Genomic DNA, 18,218 nt, shown 5'->3' with positions numbered 1-18,218 from the left:
CACACACACACACTCGCACCCGCCACACACACACACACACACTCGCACCCGCCACACACACACACACACACTTGCACCCGCCACACACACACACACACTCGCACCCGCCACACACACACACACACACTCGCACCCGCCACACACACACACACACTCGCACCCGCCACACACACACACACACACACACTCGCACCCGCCACCCCCCCCCACACACACACTCTCGCACCTGCCCCCCCCCCACTCGCAACCGCCCCACACACACTCCCGCCCCACACACACTCCCGGGCGCACACACACTCGCACCCGCCGCACACACACACACACACTCGCATCAAAAGGATGAGTATCACTCCACAGCTCATGTCCCTTTGAGCAACACGTCACACTTTCAACACTTTTCAGCTACAGGTTAACTGTAGTCCTCTTACTGGCTGCTACACCCTCATATCTAGTGTTTTGGACAACGGGTAATTTCTGCATGTGCCCTGTGATCTTCAGGAAAAGCCTTTTGTTATACTGACTACTCAGAAAGATGTATAATCACAATAAAGCCCAATGCAATTGAATTATATGGGTGTAGCCCCATCATTTCAGCTAAATTCCAACCACAGGCTGAAAGACAGGCACACAGGAGACAGGAAGTGCAATTCAACACATTTGCTTTGCTGCGATAAATCAAGATAACGGCCACTCTGTCTGTAATAACTGGGTAATGCAGTGTATCATTTAGCAAAACATTTTGAAGGACTCCAGATTAAGTGCATAAGCGGTCGTGAAGCCAGTGATGAATTCCCATGATGCGTCACCTACTAGGAGTTCCAGCCTTTAAAAATTAGTCTTTAAAAATAAAAAACGACAGTATTAATGGAGAATTCGGTGCTTATTGGTGATACTAGATGGGTTGGTTTGAGCACCATCTTCTAATCTACAGGGATATTCGCATATAACCGTCTCTAGAGCTTAGACAAAATTTAACAAGAAGCAAAACCTAAATCAACCATCCCTTAGCTGTGCCGAACTCAAATCTGATCCATTGCGTCCTCGCCATGACACAACCTTTTTTCTTTGTTCCCGAAAAGCTCTTTCGCTCTCTATCGACTATCAGCGTGCGATGAAAGAACCCTTCAAAAAACTAAGCAAGGATTTCATAATGCAGCTCGACAGGATGCAAATCCGTGAGCCTTGTTCCCAGGTTCCTAATTCTGCCTCACTCTCGGTTCACAATAGATCAAAATATGGGTGAAGGTGGGTTGCTGAGACAAAGATGTGCGCGGAGGAGTGTTTTGTTCACAGGCACGTGTGGCGGAGCGGGGGTGAGTGTGGTAAGGGTGGGAGACCACCACTGAGAGCCATTGCCTCTTATAAAGAATAGCTACAATTGTATTATTATCCAGAAAATGGAGGCAAAGAAGTTCTGCAAGCTCTGTATTATGGATAAACCAGACACCGGCGTGGGGACCTTCTGTGTCTATGATTGTGTGCCTTATCCTGCTCGGAGTTTCGGTACTTTCACAAAAGTCTATTAGCAAACACACCAAATTTGTCAATAAATCACAAATAACCGCTCAATAACTTTTTTTTTATTAAAGTGCCAAGCAAACTGCAAGCTCCTGAAACTTGAGGACAAAACGGTGTACAAAAGGAAAAGCCTGACACCAGGAAGCTCGCTGCAGGAGCGCTGGATGCGAGGTAGGAATCCACTCTGGAAGACACACCGGTGTCTAAATCTTAAAACGCTTTCCATGACACCTTGGCTCAGAAAAGCCACAAAAGCAAACATCCAAAGGCTTTGCCTCCTTACATGTAAGACTTGAACCAGCTATGAGAGATCATGACTCACGCATGGACGATAATAAATCGGACCTTGCTCTAATCCAGGTCCGTTTTAACCTGTGCACAAAATAGACTGCTACCTTTGACCAGACAAACAAAAGACAGATGCAAGTCACTAATTCTATGTTGGATTCCCTTTTCACCACAACAAACACCTTTTGCAGTGGAGAAATGATATTCCCCAGAGAGTGCACTACATTTTTTCCCCTGTAGTGCAGGGTAAAACCAGTGTACAACTGACTGCATCACACACATTGAATAATAATAATTCTTTTACATCTATGAATGGATAGCATATTGAACAAATGTGTGGTGATTGGAGCAACAAATGCGTTCACCCTTTTGTCAGGAAATGGGAGAGCCATCCATACAGAGGGGGTGGTGTTGTAACCTCACGGCTGCAGCGTCACCAGCCGGCCCTGAGCTCGGGATACTGCCAATGTGAAGTTTGGCGTTTTTTTGCATTTTGAGTGGGTTCCCTGAAGTTTCTGCCATTTCCTCCAACATCTCACAAAATGTCGATGGATTGGCCACTCTACATTAACGCTACATATAAATGTGTGTTTGCATGGTGCCTGGTGATAGGCTGGCATCACACTTGGATAGACTTCCAGGGTCAGACTTCCAAGGTCGGCAATTTGATCCTGAGCTCGGGATACTGCCAGTGAGAAGTTTTTGGTTTTTTTTTTTTCTTGCATTTTGAGTGGGTTTCTTGAAAGTTCTGTCATTTCCTCCAATATCCTAAAAAAAATGCCAATAGGTAGACTGGCAACTCTAAATTGCCCTTAGTTATGAGTTGTGACCTGTGATGGATTGGCATTCCACCCTTGGCATTCCCTAGCATAGGCTTGGGAACCCCTGAGGATGTGTACAGAATGCGTGTGATTTTTTTTTTTGATTAATTGGTGTAATTATTGATGTGATCTTGCTACACCAAATCAAAAACACCTACACGTCATGACAGGAAAAATCAGAGCCCACATTTCTATAGAGGAACTCTTGGCAAATTGGTTCACGAATGACCAACAGCAAGTGACCCGAAAAGGATGAACAAAGATATGTATTGTATCTTTGCTCCAGATACGAGTTTTGTATACTGTTAAAGATTAGTACTGCAATTGTACTGAGTCTCGGTAAGCTGTAGTGGAGAGCAAGGTAACATAAAAGCTAGAGAGGCCATCGAATGCCAAAAGATAGGGAAATGAAAATGTGAAGGACTTCTGTGGAAAGAACGAAAGAAAGGGGGAAAAAAGATTGTTGCACAGTCTGTCTGCCCGACTGTAGACGAGATGACACAGACAGGAGCTCCAGAGGAAAACAGATAGGGTAAGACAGTAGACAGGCGAAAGGAGAGGGAGTGGTGCCTGGCTGGCGTGAGAAACATCCGCCTCAGAATGAGACATCACAGAGATTTGGCAAACCGTTGTTCTTTCCCTTGCTTTGCTTGGACATCAGTCAGAAAACAGTCCAAATTGAGCGATTATGATTACAAGTTATCCCACAGGGTTGACAAATTCTCGTACTGGATTGGTCAGAAAGGTGTAAGGTGACAATGTCCCCAAATCTTCAGTTCCTAATTCAAAAACAGGATAACAAAATTTTATGAGTGTTTTGAAAATACACGTTTGTGTGTGTGTGTGTGTGTGTGTGTGTGTGTGTGTGTGTGTGTGTGTGTGTGTGTGTGTGCGCGTGCACGTGTGTGTGTGTGCGAGAGAGATCAGTTCACCAAGGTGAAATCTATTATATAACTGATGGATATAACACACGTACATCTAAGGTCTGTTAGTGCATCCAAACAGAGACTTGCCTCAGCACGTCTGTCAGCGTGTGTTATTAAAAACTACAAACTGTAGTAATGGTACACATATTCCTGCAAGCTATAACGGCTCAGTGTCATGACTGCTAACGGCTTCGGGACAATGCGCTCGTTCTTTCACCTTCAATCGGCATCGGAACAGGAATGAAGATTAATGCTATGTTCACACGTACAGTGATTTTTATCTCTGCAGGTCTTCAGTCTCTGTACTATGAAGTTCCTACTACTGGTGGCCATAATAATAACAGTTTACCGGTGGGTGGCGCCGCTAATGTTCCACTTAACCACAAATCAGTGCTAAAATAAAGACGCTAAGAGCGCCTGCTAGAGAATTACACGCATCTGAGTCTGAGGTGAGCACGCTCTTATATTTGAGACCCATTTCCGGACCTCTAACGGTTCCTCTATGTGAGAACGCTGCTCTTCAGAAACAGTCTTTGGCCTTGTGCTGTTGTGCTCCATGGGAAATTTAAGAGCTCATTTAAGAGCATTATTATCGGCAGGGTTGCCATTCTATTAAACGAGCCCGAAACACACATGCACTGACATCTGTAGTGTGTGTACGTCTACAGGTTAAAGAACACACATAGCCGATCCCTTCGGCACACATAAAGCAAGATAATGCTGGACTCCGTGTATTACTGTGTAGAACAATGCCAGAGTGCCAGAGGTTAGTGCAAAAGTGCAAAATACATCAAGCTAAATGCAAGCTTAGTTTCCCCAGATGTTCTTATTAGCACAGAATTGAGGGAGACACCGACAGAGAGACAGAGACAGAGACAGAGAGAGAGACACACACACAGACTCATGAGTTTTTTTTTTGGTACATAAATTGTTTAAGATTGGGGGGCATACACTTTTGCACACATACACCTGTGCGCGCACACATGGATTTTTCCCAGTGGTAAGAAGGAAGGAGGAAGAAGATAAGAAGTGTGTGTAATTGTAGTATAGGTGAGGTGTCTGTGTACAGGTGTGTAATTAAGAGATGAGACGAGTCTCGCTACCACTCTAGTGTACCGGCTTACACACGTCCACACTGAACAAACATCACAACTATAGCTACTGGAGAGGGAGAGAGGGGGGGGGGGGATCTCACTCATCTCCTTCATTCCTCTTCCTTACACTCATCACTCTACTGTGCATTACACACTCAACAGAACGAAAGTGACAAGAAAAACAAACTGGTAGACAAAAGCAGACAAAAACAGAGAATGACAGACAGACAGAGAGGTAGGTAGACTGAAAGAAAGACAGAAAGAAAGCTAAAGGGAGAGAAATAAATAGAAAGGAACAAAGGAAAATTCAGACACAGACAAGAGAGAAAATAAAAGAGAAAGCAAGAAAGAAAGCAAGAAAGAAAGAAAATTAAATACACACGACAGACACCGAGAGAGCGAAAGTGTGTGACACATCAGTGTGTGTTCATGCTGTAAAAGTCTGTGTGTGTTTGGTGAATCAGTGTGTATAGAACTGCTCACAGTACAGACTGACTACAATGTACACAACTAAATATTAGTACAACACAATCACACAACAGAAGAGCCTAATGAAGGCTAAGCCACATGCACACGTGTGCAGTGGACATTCTGAAGCTGATGTGATGACTGGAGACACAAAGAGCTTCTCAGTGCTGGGAAACGTCCAGCTGAACCGCTGCTGTGGTGTGCTAGCTTTCACCACTGCGGAGACAAAAGCCCAAATTTGAGTGTGCATACCTGTAGAGCTAAAGAACTGGAAACAGCACGACCAGGTGTGCGTGTGTGTGTGTGTGTCACAGCAACAACAAAACTCATTATACAACAGCTGACACGGACTCATTTCCAGTAGCAGCACTTGCGCTGTTTTTGTCCTTCAGGTCTGAAAACCTGTAACAGAGAATCAGAAAACTAATGAGCGAGATTAGGAACAGGAACAAAACTGGATAAATGGACGATAGCGAGATGAAGAGGTCGAGCCACAAGCACAAGAGAAAATATAACTTGTGTTTATACATTTGTGTTTCAAACCTCTACCCAGAACACCAACCTTCACCCAAATTACTGTTCCCCGACCTCCATCCTCCCCCCAAGGCGCCCTTCTCCATCCTCGACCCAAGGCGCCCTTCTCCATCCTCGACCCAAGGCGCCCTTCTCCATCCTCCACCCAAGGCGCCCTTCTCCATCCTCGACCCAAGGCGCCCTTCTCCATCCTCCACCCAAGGCGCCCTTCTCCATCCTCCACCCAAGGCGCCCTTCTCCATCCTCCACCCAAGGCGCCCTTCTCCATCCTCCACCCAAGGCGCCCTTCTCCATCCTCCACCCAAGGCGCCCTTCTCCATCCTCCACCCAAGGCGCCCTTCTCCATCCTCCACCCAAGGCGCCCTTCTCCATCCTCCACCCAAGGCGCCCTTCTCCATCCTCCACCCAAGGCGCTCTTCTCCATCCTCCACCCAAGGCGCTCTTCTCCATCCTCCACCCAAGGCGCTCTTCTCCATCCTCCACCCAAGACGCTGTTCTCTCACCTCCACCCAAGATGCCGTTCTGCAACCTCCACCCAATACGCCATTCTCCAACCTCCACCCAATGCACCTGTCTCCACCCAACACACCAATCTCCAATCTAATCTTATCCCTCACCTCACACAACTCCACTAACTCCACTCATCACACTCACTCCACTTGAAACACAGAGTGAAAAAAGAAAACCTTTCTGAAACTCGACTGATTTTCCCCAAACATTTCATATATTCAAAAGCAAACACAAAATAAGTAATACTGAAAGCGACCTGTCCATAAGAGTTACACAACTGGAATAAGTTGCAGGCAAACTGAGTACTAAATCCATTATTACACTGCAATCAGTTCCAGTAACCCTGTTTTGATTTTATTTAGTACGTTTTAATAATCGACTTCTGTTGTATTGACAGAAACACTTCATTTTGTTGTTCACCTTTTTGTGATTCTCATGGAAATATACTCACACACACACACACACACACACACACACACAGCACTGAATTTCAGTCTTCTTTAAACTGAGAGCAAACAAAAAGTCAACCAGAGACATGACAACATCCTTGAAACTCGACGCTGTAAATCATACAGAGAGTTACTGCTTTTGCCTCAGGACCCACAGCTGTCATTCATCACAAAGTCATGAAGCAAAAGCACTTACTGAAACATACCCTCTAATTTCAACAAAAAGAGCAAAAACGAAACTGAATGAAATGAACACAAAAGACTTAAGAGTTTAATGAAGCAGGAATAAATCTCAAAAAGCAAAACAGTTCCTTCATAAGGTTTGGGTAGCAAGTCAAGTACATACAATGCCATGACCAAGAATGTGTGGCGTTTGTGATTTTTCTGCAGTTTTTTGGACAGTTTCCCAGTGAAGACACACAGGTAATGACTTTAGGAGACCTGTGCAGATCAACATGAGAGCTGTACTCATGTTGGACGCATGTGAATCGAAGACGGCTTCGACTGAACGCGCGTTATATCACATGAAGCGTCGTGATCCAAATCTGTAGTAATTTTAAATAGAAAAAGTCCCACTGAATAATTCTGCAATCTCAATCTCCCTGAAAAGACTGATTAGTGCTCTTGGATCTGGATAAGACCTTTGTGTGAAGACTCTCACTAGTTATAATAGCGTGCTCTGTATAGAATAGCATGTGGTATGGGTGTAGGAAGATGTCCCTGTGGTGCTCTTCAGTTCGGGGAAATAATTGTTGAATAATGATTGTTCGAGAAACTCTGAGGCACTGAAGAGGGTAATACATTTAGAAATAGCTCATGGCTATTCAATTGTAGTCACAGTTCCAAAATATGTCTGTGCGTTTCAGCCATTAACCCTTTTCACCAGCACGCCGGCGTTCGACCTTTCAGACCTTTTCAACCAGTAAAAACAAATGAATCATTTTCTGCCCGCAAGGACTCATCAGTCCGGCTTTCGATATGAGCCATGTGTTTTCCCCTCTGTTGATAAACTTACACAGAATTTTAGTGGCTGAAGACGACGGCTCAAAATTTAGATGCTTATGATCAAGTACTTGAGGCGTCTCAGAGAGCAGAAATGGGTTTGATATCATTTATTTTCAAGATAGAAACATTTGTGTGGGAATTTTTTTTTCTTGAACTTGTCGTCTTGTAGGCCACGTAAAAAAAAAAAAAGAAATACTTAAAATTCTTAAATTAAACACCACTGTGGAGTAAGACATGACAATTCAATGCTAAACAAAACAGGTGGATATTCCATTATTTTACTTCTAAAATAAAATAAAGTTAAGGGCTCCATCAGGTCAAGTCAGACTGGATGCCTGCTTTGGGCTGGTTTCTAGATGTTAACGAGTAATCACATAATAATTTCAGAAGATGGAACATAATGGACCATAGATATGCTCTCAAAAGGAAAAAAAAACATTTTGGGCTGCAACATCCACAAAACAACTCCTAACTGCACCGTTTGATATTAGTTAGAGACCATGCAGACCATCAACCCGGTCAGGATTATGATGCAGAGCCCCAGTGACTGATGTTTAAGACGTTAGTTGTTTTCATTAGGTCATGTTAATAGAGTAAGCGGTCATCAGAAGTTTTGTTGATTGCCGTGACAATCACAGTGCTACTGAAAAGAAAAGAGGGAAAAAAATGTGTGTCAGCCTTCCTGTCATGGGAAAGTCTTCAGGGTGGAGCCCTATAAAAGTGGTACCAGGAACAACCTTGTTTTGCGGTTGATCAAGCATCATGTGTCAAATGTAACCGTAGATGGATCAAATCTATGGTATTACTGTGAAATAATAAACACAATCACACTGCTTGGTGTGGAGTAACGGCAACAAAGCTTCACATTACACCACCGAGTCACTGATTAGTTTCCTGAAGCAGCATGCCGTGGTCTTATCAAACAACAAAATACCATTTACTGAGATCTTAATTTTATATTTAATTTTTACATCCAGTCTACATGAAACTCCCACTGACAGAGTTTAATAAAGTGGACTGATTACTCACACATATCGGCAGCCTCGTCTGAGCCATCTGGACAGTCCTTTTCCCCATCGCAGCGCCAACCTTTAGAGATGCACGTCGCCCCGTCCTTACATACAAACTGCTTGGGGCTGCAGGTCTTCGGGGCTGAAAACACAAAACGCAGACCGTCAGATGTTAAAGACAGCTGTGCAATGAAAATATGAACTCCAACTTATACAATCACACACACGTACACGGACAGAAGCGGTCGGACGTATCAGCAATCGCTCTCTAACAAATCAGCATTTATATACCAGCACGATTACCTACAGAGAAGTGAGGAGATATGTAGCAGTAGCGAATAAGTTACACCAGCTTCATCATGTGTGATCTGTTGTTTAGCGCTCTCTACTACTGCAATGCTATCTTTCACAATAAATAATAAAAAGATGAATAAAGATGTGAAAGAAGGATGCGTTGATGTAGGCAGTGATAAGGAGCTGCTCTGCCAAGAGAACCGGAAATACAGCACCAAACAATACAAAACAAAAACAAAGCTATTTATGCTATGCTAATAATAAAGAAAAATCTTTATTATTCTGGTTACACTTTCTTTGCCTTGACTCTCCCACACAAACTGATGAAAGAAAAACTGGATTCAGAAATCTGCTGCTCATCATGGCAGATAAATCCTATTTCCTTTCCAACTCTTATCAGCTGTAAACAACAGCTCTAATACAGTAAAGGGGATATTTTGTAGAGAACTTCAGGATATCAGAGCAAAATATTGGTGACGTCTCGCAGACAGGGAAAGAGAGAGACTTTTTAATTAGTTAACTAGTTAATTGTCTGTTGTGCCAGTGCTGAATACTCAAGTGTGATTGGTCAGACGGTATTGATTTATTTACTCGTTACTACTGCACTTTTATAGCATTTACGTCTTAATCACCCAAATGTAACACTGTCGTTATTGTGTAATTTTGATCATCGCCAACATTCTCCTGGCATTACACAAGATATCTGGTTTTAAAGTGTGATTAATACCATCTGAACTGATCGGTCTCCTAGATCAGTCAATCTAATAATAATGAAACCTGTTTCAATGAAGTTTATGATAAACAACAAAATCACAACTTTTTCTTAAATCTAACCAAAAACTTGTTTCCACATGTGCGTGCCTAATTAAGAATTTCTTAGTAAATATAACATTCGATAGATAGATAGATAGATAGATAGATAGATAGATAGATAGATAGATAGATAGATAGATAGATAGATAGATAGATAGATAGATAGATAGATAGATAGATAGATAGATAGATAGATAGATAGATAGATAGATAGATAGATAGATAGAGATAGATAGAGCGAGCAAAAAGAAGAGCCTCATTAGCAAAGTGCCCTGTGGTTATTTTCTCTGAAACCAATTGATTTGATGGGCTCTTTGAAATAATTTATCACTTCAGGGTTTGGAACAAGCCTAAAAATGGCTGCCAAAGTTGTTCTCTAATGCAGTTCTCATAATTTCAGAACAGACAAGTCACTGACACTGGAGAATCTACCGTATCGGACAAAAAGTGGTGAAGTAAGCTAATTTCATCTCATCTTTGACAGAATTGTTATCACCTTAGACAAGTATGAACTTGGGGATTGTCTCTGCAGGGTTTCCTGCTAATAGTATATCTGCCAATGTCCCGTCTTAGTCTCTAACAAGACTCGGGCCGCCGAAGACGACAAAGACTCGGGCCGCCGAAGATGACAAAGACTCGGGCCGCCGAAGACGACAAAGACTCGGGCCGCCGAAGACGACAAAGACTCGGGCCGCCGAAGACGACAAAGACTCGGGCCGCCGAAGACGACAAAGACTCGGGCCGCCGAAGACGATAGAGAAGAAGATGAAGAACAAGACAAGCTCAAAATGACCGGAAAAGAAAAAAAAATAGAAAGAAGGAACGGACAGAAAAAAAGGACGGAAGGAAGGAAGGAAGAGGTAAAGAAAGAAGGAAAGAATGAAAGCTCTTCTGTGTTGTGTAAAATTTTAGTCAACTGATCATACTGGAAAAACACACACTTTCCTCAGGTGAGGACTAGAGTCATTTTAATCCCTCTGTCTGGTTTAGATAAAGATCTGCCAGTAGACTAAGAACATTGCCTTCTTAATTCTATATCATTATATTGAGTATATTTACACAGGTATATATGTTTAAAAAATTTCATTAGCAAACTACTGAGCATCTTCTATGTGGGTGCCAATACTTTCACAAGTACAGTGTGAAAACTGATGAATATGGATTCTGGCAGATTTCACACAATTCCCTTATATGTTTAAAAGAAATAGATAAATAAGTGCTTGCAAACATACCACAAAGAATAGTTTAAAAAAACAACAACACGGTAATGGTTTTATCTTGGTATAAATATAACCTAATAAATACTGTAGTATTAAATGAGAGTAATAAAATTTGAGGAGAGATGAGCAGACAGGCAGAGCCGTAATAACCCTAATCCCTCCTCGATTGTAGCATCTTAGCGGTTTCCAAACGGAGCAATTGTAAATGCTATAAGCTCTATTAACAACACAAAGTAGCTCCACATCAGGTCTGGACAGACTACACACCCCGCAATCCATCTTAATGAGCTGAATTGCTTTCCTTGTGTCTAGCTGCTGCGTTCTCTCTGCTCCATTCCCAATGACTTTGCATAAAATAAAAACCGAAACGAAAACATAGCGGAGTCTATATTTATACTCCACCCAAACGGGAGCACGAGAGAGACCGTAAATTCCTGACATGCAAGCTGCGGAGTCGGGGGGTCTGACAAGGTCTAGGGCCGTTTCCCCACACCGCAAGTGCACCGAGATCTAATTTGGATGCCGTGGCGCTGTTTTCTGACGGCTGTGAGCCAAATCGTGGGCAACTTTGCATAGGTGCAAAATTAGGGGGAGAAGTCTGTGTGTGTTTGTGAACTTAATCATTCTGGCACGTACGAGACGCAGGAGTGAGGCCAGGGACGAACTGAAGAAGGGCTTTATTTGTCGCTCTGGGACTGCGACCAACGGGAAACATCAGGAGCATTTCAATAGAGGCAGTCAGGCAAAAACTTCACAAGCACCTAGCTGCTAAGCCACAGTATATCATTACTGAGATACCACAGGTCTGCTAGAACAACAGGCAGTTGTTAACGAGTAATAAGACAGAACGGAAAATGAAACACCAAAGGAAGGAAATATTCATATATACCAGGGGCTCTGAACAACATCGGTCAGTAAGTCGTTAATTTACAGGTCCTTTGTGGACAAATGAGTAGCCGAGGCTATTAGTTTGTCTTTGGTTCTTTTTTTCCAATTTATTAGTTTCTTTGCAGAAGCAAAAATAAACCAGACTCTTATGTGACTTCCACAAATGTTTTCATTTGATTTGTAGCTAGGATAAACCTTAATAAACTAGCAAAGTTCACACTGGTGTAATGCACCGTAACACTTTTTTTAACACTTTTTTTTTTTTAAAAACCTCTTTTTTTTTTAAGAGTAATCAGAATCTATTACACACTATATGAATGGTGAAGCATTGAAAATAGTGAAGCTACATGATAGTATATTTGTTCAGTAGTCAAAAATGAACTCAGGAAAGTTTAAGCCTCCTTGCTTCTTGGCCTTTGAGGAAGCATGTTTAACACGGCTAATAACTAAGGCCAGAACAGGAACCAATTTGTCTCTTGGATGTTCCACAACATTAAATCTAACTATAAACAGTTAAAAGCATGGTGTGTCTTTTATTAATTCATTAAACATTATAATCACTGGCAAACTGCTGGTATACAAAAATAATGGCACACCGTGGGGGAAGCGGGACTCCACTCGCTTGTCAGACTAGCAAAAACATTTATAATTAGTCGCCTCCTTTTCTACATTTATAGAACAGCTTTCTCTGTTGAGAATCGCTTCCCAAAAACATTCTCTGGTGTTTATAACCATTTATAAATCACACCTTCTGATGTCACTCAAATGAGGATGAGATTTATAACCATTTATAAATCACACCCTCCAATGTCACTCAAATGAGGATGAGGTTCCCTTCGAGTCTGGTTCCTCTCAAGGTTTCTTCCTCTTCCATCTAAGGGAGTTTTTCTTCATCACAGTCACCTCAGTCACCTTAGGCTTGCTCATTAGGGATAAATAAAAACTTTTAAATACAAATATATTATTAACCTCAAACTTTTGTATAATTTTAAACTTTGTATAATATTTTTTTTATTCTATTTCTTAATATAACACAATTGCTTATGTTCTGTAGAGCTGCTTTTAGACAATGTCCATGGATAAAAGCACTATACAAATAAATAAATAGCCTACAGGATTACAAGTATATTACCCAAATATCAAATTCTAATTTCTCTCATCCAGGTAAAATGGCTAATATTTTTAGCCCTGCGGTGAACACGTCAATAGAGATGTAGATAAACCGATTTAAAAAAAAAAAAATAAAAAATCCTGATCCAGAAAAACACAGCGTCTAGACCCGATCTGTAGAATCTGCCATAATATTTGTCCAAGGCATACCTGGACGGCAGAAGCCACTTCGCATGTCTGCTCCGATCAGTCACAGTAGACTAGGCTGAAAATATCTTGGACTGGAAAGCTAACACAGGGCTCAAAATTCAAATATAGCGACAGATGGTTGTGTCATCTAAGCTTAGAGACAATGGAACTTTACAGTCAGACAACAAATTCATCAGTTGTCGAATAATAAGGAATATAAAATAAATATATCGCAATTACAAATACTCTTGCGAATTATGAATTACTCTGTCAAATACATCGATTTAATGTAGTAAAAAGTGTTCAATCAACTGGCTTGAATGGTTGAGTCTGAGGTTTCTTTAGCTCACGCATGTAATTAAAGGTTCGGCACACAAAAATGGAAGAGAAACATAACTTTAAAAAAAAAGTTTCTCATTCAGAACGGAACAAATCTAGTCAAAATATAGGAAAAACAATAGAAGCTCGACAACAACAACTGACAAACCACAAGTTAGCTTGGGGGACAAGAGAGGTTTAAGTAATGACAAATGGTGACTGACTAATCAGACACCATCAGAGGATTATTTAATAAATACTCAACAAGAACTGGCCAAATAACTAACAGAAAATGAAATGGCTTTTGGAAAAGGATTTATAAGTAATAAATTTTGCTAATCTTTGCTGCTATTTTTAGCCAGGTAGCTAAACAAACTAACCTGAAAGGAATTTCTGAGAGGATTTTAAAGTAATTAGAAATGTTGCTACATCTTCACAGCTATTGTTAGCCAGAAAGCGAACATGACAAGGTTTTGTGAGGAAAATTTTATATAACATGCAACATAACATGAACTAACATGACAAGGGTTTCTGACCGGATTTTGAAGTATTAAAAAAAGTTACTGAGCTTTATAGCTATTATTACCCAGCTAGCTAACATGACCCAACCTGATAAAACTCTGAGAAAAACTTTTAATCATAAATCTTTATGGCCAGATAGTTACTAAGAGCTACCCTGACAGGATATTTAAGCCATATTCATAAAAGTTTATAATCTTTCTTTATCTCTATCTCAGTGGATGTAAATTTCATTTTAGTGTTGAAACTAAACTTCTTACTTTTCAAAAAAAAAATTTTTAAATCTAGCTAGATAGATAGAAGATGCCTACTTCACTGTAGCACTTCTGTGAATAAAAGGGGTACACTAAACAGCCCCTAAAGTAACAAGAAGCTTAACATCTAGAAGTCTAAAAGCATGTAAATAAATCCATAGTAATCTGGTTCAGTTCTTATAGTCATGCGGTTACTCAGGTTTTTATGTCTGTTGCAGAACTGATACAACTCTGTACTGTGGCAATAAAGCAATACTGGTCATCAAAATTCTTTGTCAAAGTAACACTAAAGAGGTCAAGAGTTGATCCACCTAAAAGTCAAAGTCTACAGAATTCCCAAGAGGCATTTAAAAAGACTTTCTTTTGAATAAACATACCACGGATATTTTACACAGTTAACGAAAAGAATAAAGACAAGACTCCAGACAGGATGTGGTCAAGAAAAACAGCCACATGGGTGACTCTGGTGAACGACCCCCTCAAAAAACCCCATCAGCAAAGTCCCTGCATCTTCCCAAGTTTTAAGAGCAGAGAGAATAGAGACTGAAGCCAGCTAGGCCCAGACCTGACCCACTTTCAGCCTCTGACTACCCCAAAACACACACACACAAAAAAAAAAACACCCCAGACCACTTCACTAAATCAGGACCAGACCACCGTTGCACATTCCAGCACCTCTTAATTGATTTCATCTGCGATCTAGTCATCTTTTGGTCATAAAGCAGAGCGAAGGCCTTTTCTTTCCTTTAGAACCAACTATGGAATTTAAAGACAGAGCCAAAGTTTTTTCTGGAATGGCACTTATATCAATAATGAATTTGAAACTATACCAATTGCAAGAACCCCACTGAATAATCTAGAACATTCCAAGCAGCCTTCTGTACAATATATAAAAGGTCTGTGTTAAGGGAAGCCGAAAACAGACCATAAACCTGGACAGTTAACAATTCTCGGATGAAGTTGGGGATGGCTTTGATGCAGGACAGCTGTGTTTAAATCCAAGCGCACCGAAGTGGCAGGAGCTGGCATGAAGCGCAGCACTGGAGAGCTGGATCTCATCATGAAGCACTCGTCTCCTCCTCTACTCTTCTCCTCAGCAGGAGGAATGTCTGCCTGCCACATCGGGCCTGCGGTCCGACTCTGCCAGCCAGAGCCGGGCTGTAATTTAGGCCACTCAAGTCAAATTTCAGAACGATCTCTCATTGTCCCACTCGAACGCTCCTTTGTGTGAGAGCAATCCTACCTCAGAAAGCAACAATTAAAACAGAGAAAAACGAAAGGAGAAAGAAAGGCAGACAGCATGGTTGTATTTTGCTGTATGCAATCAACAACAGTGATGTGAACACCAGTCTGTTTCCTAAAAATCATAAAATTAAACAAGGATGGAGTTAGAGTAACAGAATAAATGACGAAAAAACTGAAAATAAGTCACGGCAGTTGTGAAGCAAGACTGAATTACCGCATCCAAGTAAAACCACCCATACTGTATAATACTGATGAAGCGAATTCAATTAATTGATAACTCTCAGTGTAAATTGTGAAATGATATACACACTACATATTAACACGAGTCAATTAATTTGTGTTTTATAATCATTGAAATGGTAGAGGGTTGTTTTTTTTTTTACATATGTAAGGAGTCTCCAATGTCATGATCAAGAAAATGTTTCTAGCTGCTAGAACATAAGTAATATAAAGAACCAAATTGATTTGCAGGTGTATGATTTTTTGCAATTTAAGCAATAAAAAATAATAAAAATTTACAAACAAATTGCTCTGGCATTTTAAGGACCAACCACCACCCTGGTGTTCATACTTTTCTAATAGCGCTGCTCGATCTTGCTTTAGTTTTTACTTAATAAATATTTAACTCTGTCTCAATTATTTATAAGGGCGTACTTAAAAACTGAAAGTGTTACTTAGCTCTATCCCAGACAGATAAGTTCAATGCAGAAATATGTGTGTCGATAACGTGATCAAGGATCTGTGGGCCTTTTAGAAACCTGTTGTTCTCATGCACTGTGGTAAAGAGCGTTAACGAATGTCACAGTTAAAGTCACAGCTTTCAAAACACCCGCTGCACATTCATACCCACTGACACGAATGTGCTGACTAACATACGTGCATCATCCTTTTGTTCCGTGAATGTACACCTTCTCGACATGTTTGTTTTGGAGAGGTCTTTTCAGCATAAAAAGCCCCAATGAAGCACAGGGAGCAAAATTTACTGACAAATCTAGAATCTGTACCAACAATATAATATATTTGAAACACACATCAGTTTTCTGCAGGACATGATACTCCTCAAGCCGCCACTAATCACACAAAAAGATTTATCCAATGAGTTTTGGCCTGCATGTGTGACCAAAGCGCATACGAGTGCAATATTTTAACTGCAGTTCAATCTATTGCTTCAATAATATAATAGTGCCAATAATATTTAGCAGCAATGATTCACTTTCTTCCTTCATTGGATAATGGCTTGCTGAATATTTTCACCGCAAAACCAATTTCTGATAATACGCTTTTTCGAATAAAGTGTTGATATTAGGATAATAGGACTAATAAGTCAAGAATAAAAGATATATTATTAGGCGTAAGAGGGAAACAGATAAGATCGCGCCGGTCATCTCCGTCTAGGCTTTCAGTGAAATCCAGATTAAACGTCACCAAAATCGATCCTCCACATTTCTATGTGCAATTAGCTCCATTTTGCTGTCAGAATATTAGAATTGCTTTTTTAAATGTTATATTAAACAACAGGCCAAAATTCATGCTCGAATTTAATTCCCTAGGTTCAGTACGAACACATCCACAAACATTAATTTTCTCGAGAGTTCGCACTACAGAATAAAATAGACGAGTCGGCTAATAAATCACTATTCCCTGAGATTTGAGTGGTACTTAATGATAGTTTTTCTCTTCACTTCTTCACAAACACAGCACACTTCAGGTCACCCCACAGGTTTTTCACGTCTGGGCTCTGGCTAGATCATTACAAATCTTTGATCTTCTTTTGGTTAAGCCGTTCCTTTGTCGATTCGGATGTGTGCTTTAAGTCACTAGTGTAATTCCTTTTCATCTTCAGACACCTTTTGCACTAAAACGGACTGGTATTTGCAGCTATTCAGGATTTGATAAAAGCTCCTGTTCTAGAAGAGGAAAACGAGCCCTGAAGCATGGTGCTACCATCACCATGCTGTGCTGTGGCTATGGTGTTCTTTGTGATGAGCTTTTTTCTTTTGCGCCGAACATACTTTTTGGAATTATGGAATTGGGCTCATTTGACAATACATTTTGCCACGATATTTGAGGTGATTTCCTGTGAAAGGGCTTCCGTCGAGCCGCCCTACCCCATAGTCTAGACATGTGAAGAATACAAGAGACTGCAGTCACACGCAGAGAGTAAATCATCAGAACTAGTTAGATATTCCTGCAGCTCATTTAACGTTGCTGTAGGTCTCTTGGCAGTCTCACTAGTACTCATTTGCCTTGTCCTTTTAGAGATTTTAGAGGAACATCCTGTTCTTTGTGTTGTCTCTGTGGTGCTCCATTTTCTCTGCTTGTTGTTGATGACCTTTACAACGTTCCGTGACGCATCTAATAATTTGAAAATTCTTTTATATCCAACTCTTGACTGACTCTTTTCCGCAAGTGAGTGAGATCATGTCCATACTTTGTAAGTTCTTTGCAAAGACCAGGGATTCGGCAGCGAAAGAAAACCAAGATGATCTGAAGAGAATCCTGCAGAAACAGCTAATCTTTATTTATAGCCATGTCCCCACACTTCTGCAACCAGACTACAGTAACTTTCGGATTATTCATTTTTCCCCATATAATATTGGATTGCTTTGCACTTAATTATTTATAAGTTGGAATTAAAAAAAAATCTGACATTATCTTGGTTTCATTTTTTCCCCACACCATTTAAAAAGCAGAGTGCAGGGCTTTTTATATCCACTGTGCATGAGTGTACACTATAAGCCCAAA

The 18,218-nt window shown here is 40.9% G+C and overlaps 1 protein-coding gene across 4 annotated transcripts in view; it reads right to left on the bottom strand.

Moving 5' to 3' along the window:
• The window catches only part of lrp1ab (low density lipoprotein receptor-related protein 1Ab), a 116,576-nt gene that overhangs the window by 84,317 nt on the left and 14,041 nt on the right, over window positions 1-18,218 (bottom strand). For all 4 annotated transcript variants that reach the window (XM_027144513.2, XM_047806924.1, XM_047806925.1 and 1 more), the window contains exon 2: window positions 8,643-8,765. In XM_027144513.2, the coding sequence (XP_027000314.2) occupies window positions 8,643-8,765 (123 nt within the window). The remainder of the gene's footprint in view (window positions 1-8,642; window positions 8,766-18,218) is intronic.

Source organism: Tachysurus fulvidraco, chromosome 23, assembly GCF_022655615.1.
Source record: "Tachysurus fulvidraco isolate hzauxx_2018 chromosome 23, HZAU_PFXX_2.0, whole genome shotgun sequence".
In the NCBI taxonomy this organism is placed as follows: domain Eukaryota; kingdom Metazoa; phylum Chordata; class Actinopteri; order Siluriformes; family Bagridae; genus Tachysurus; species Tachysurus fulvidraco.
This window is presented reverse-complemented; position numbering and strand designations above follow the sequence as displayed.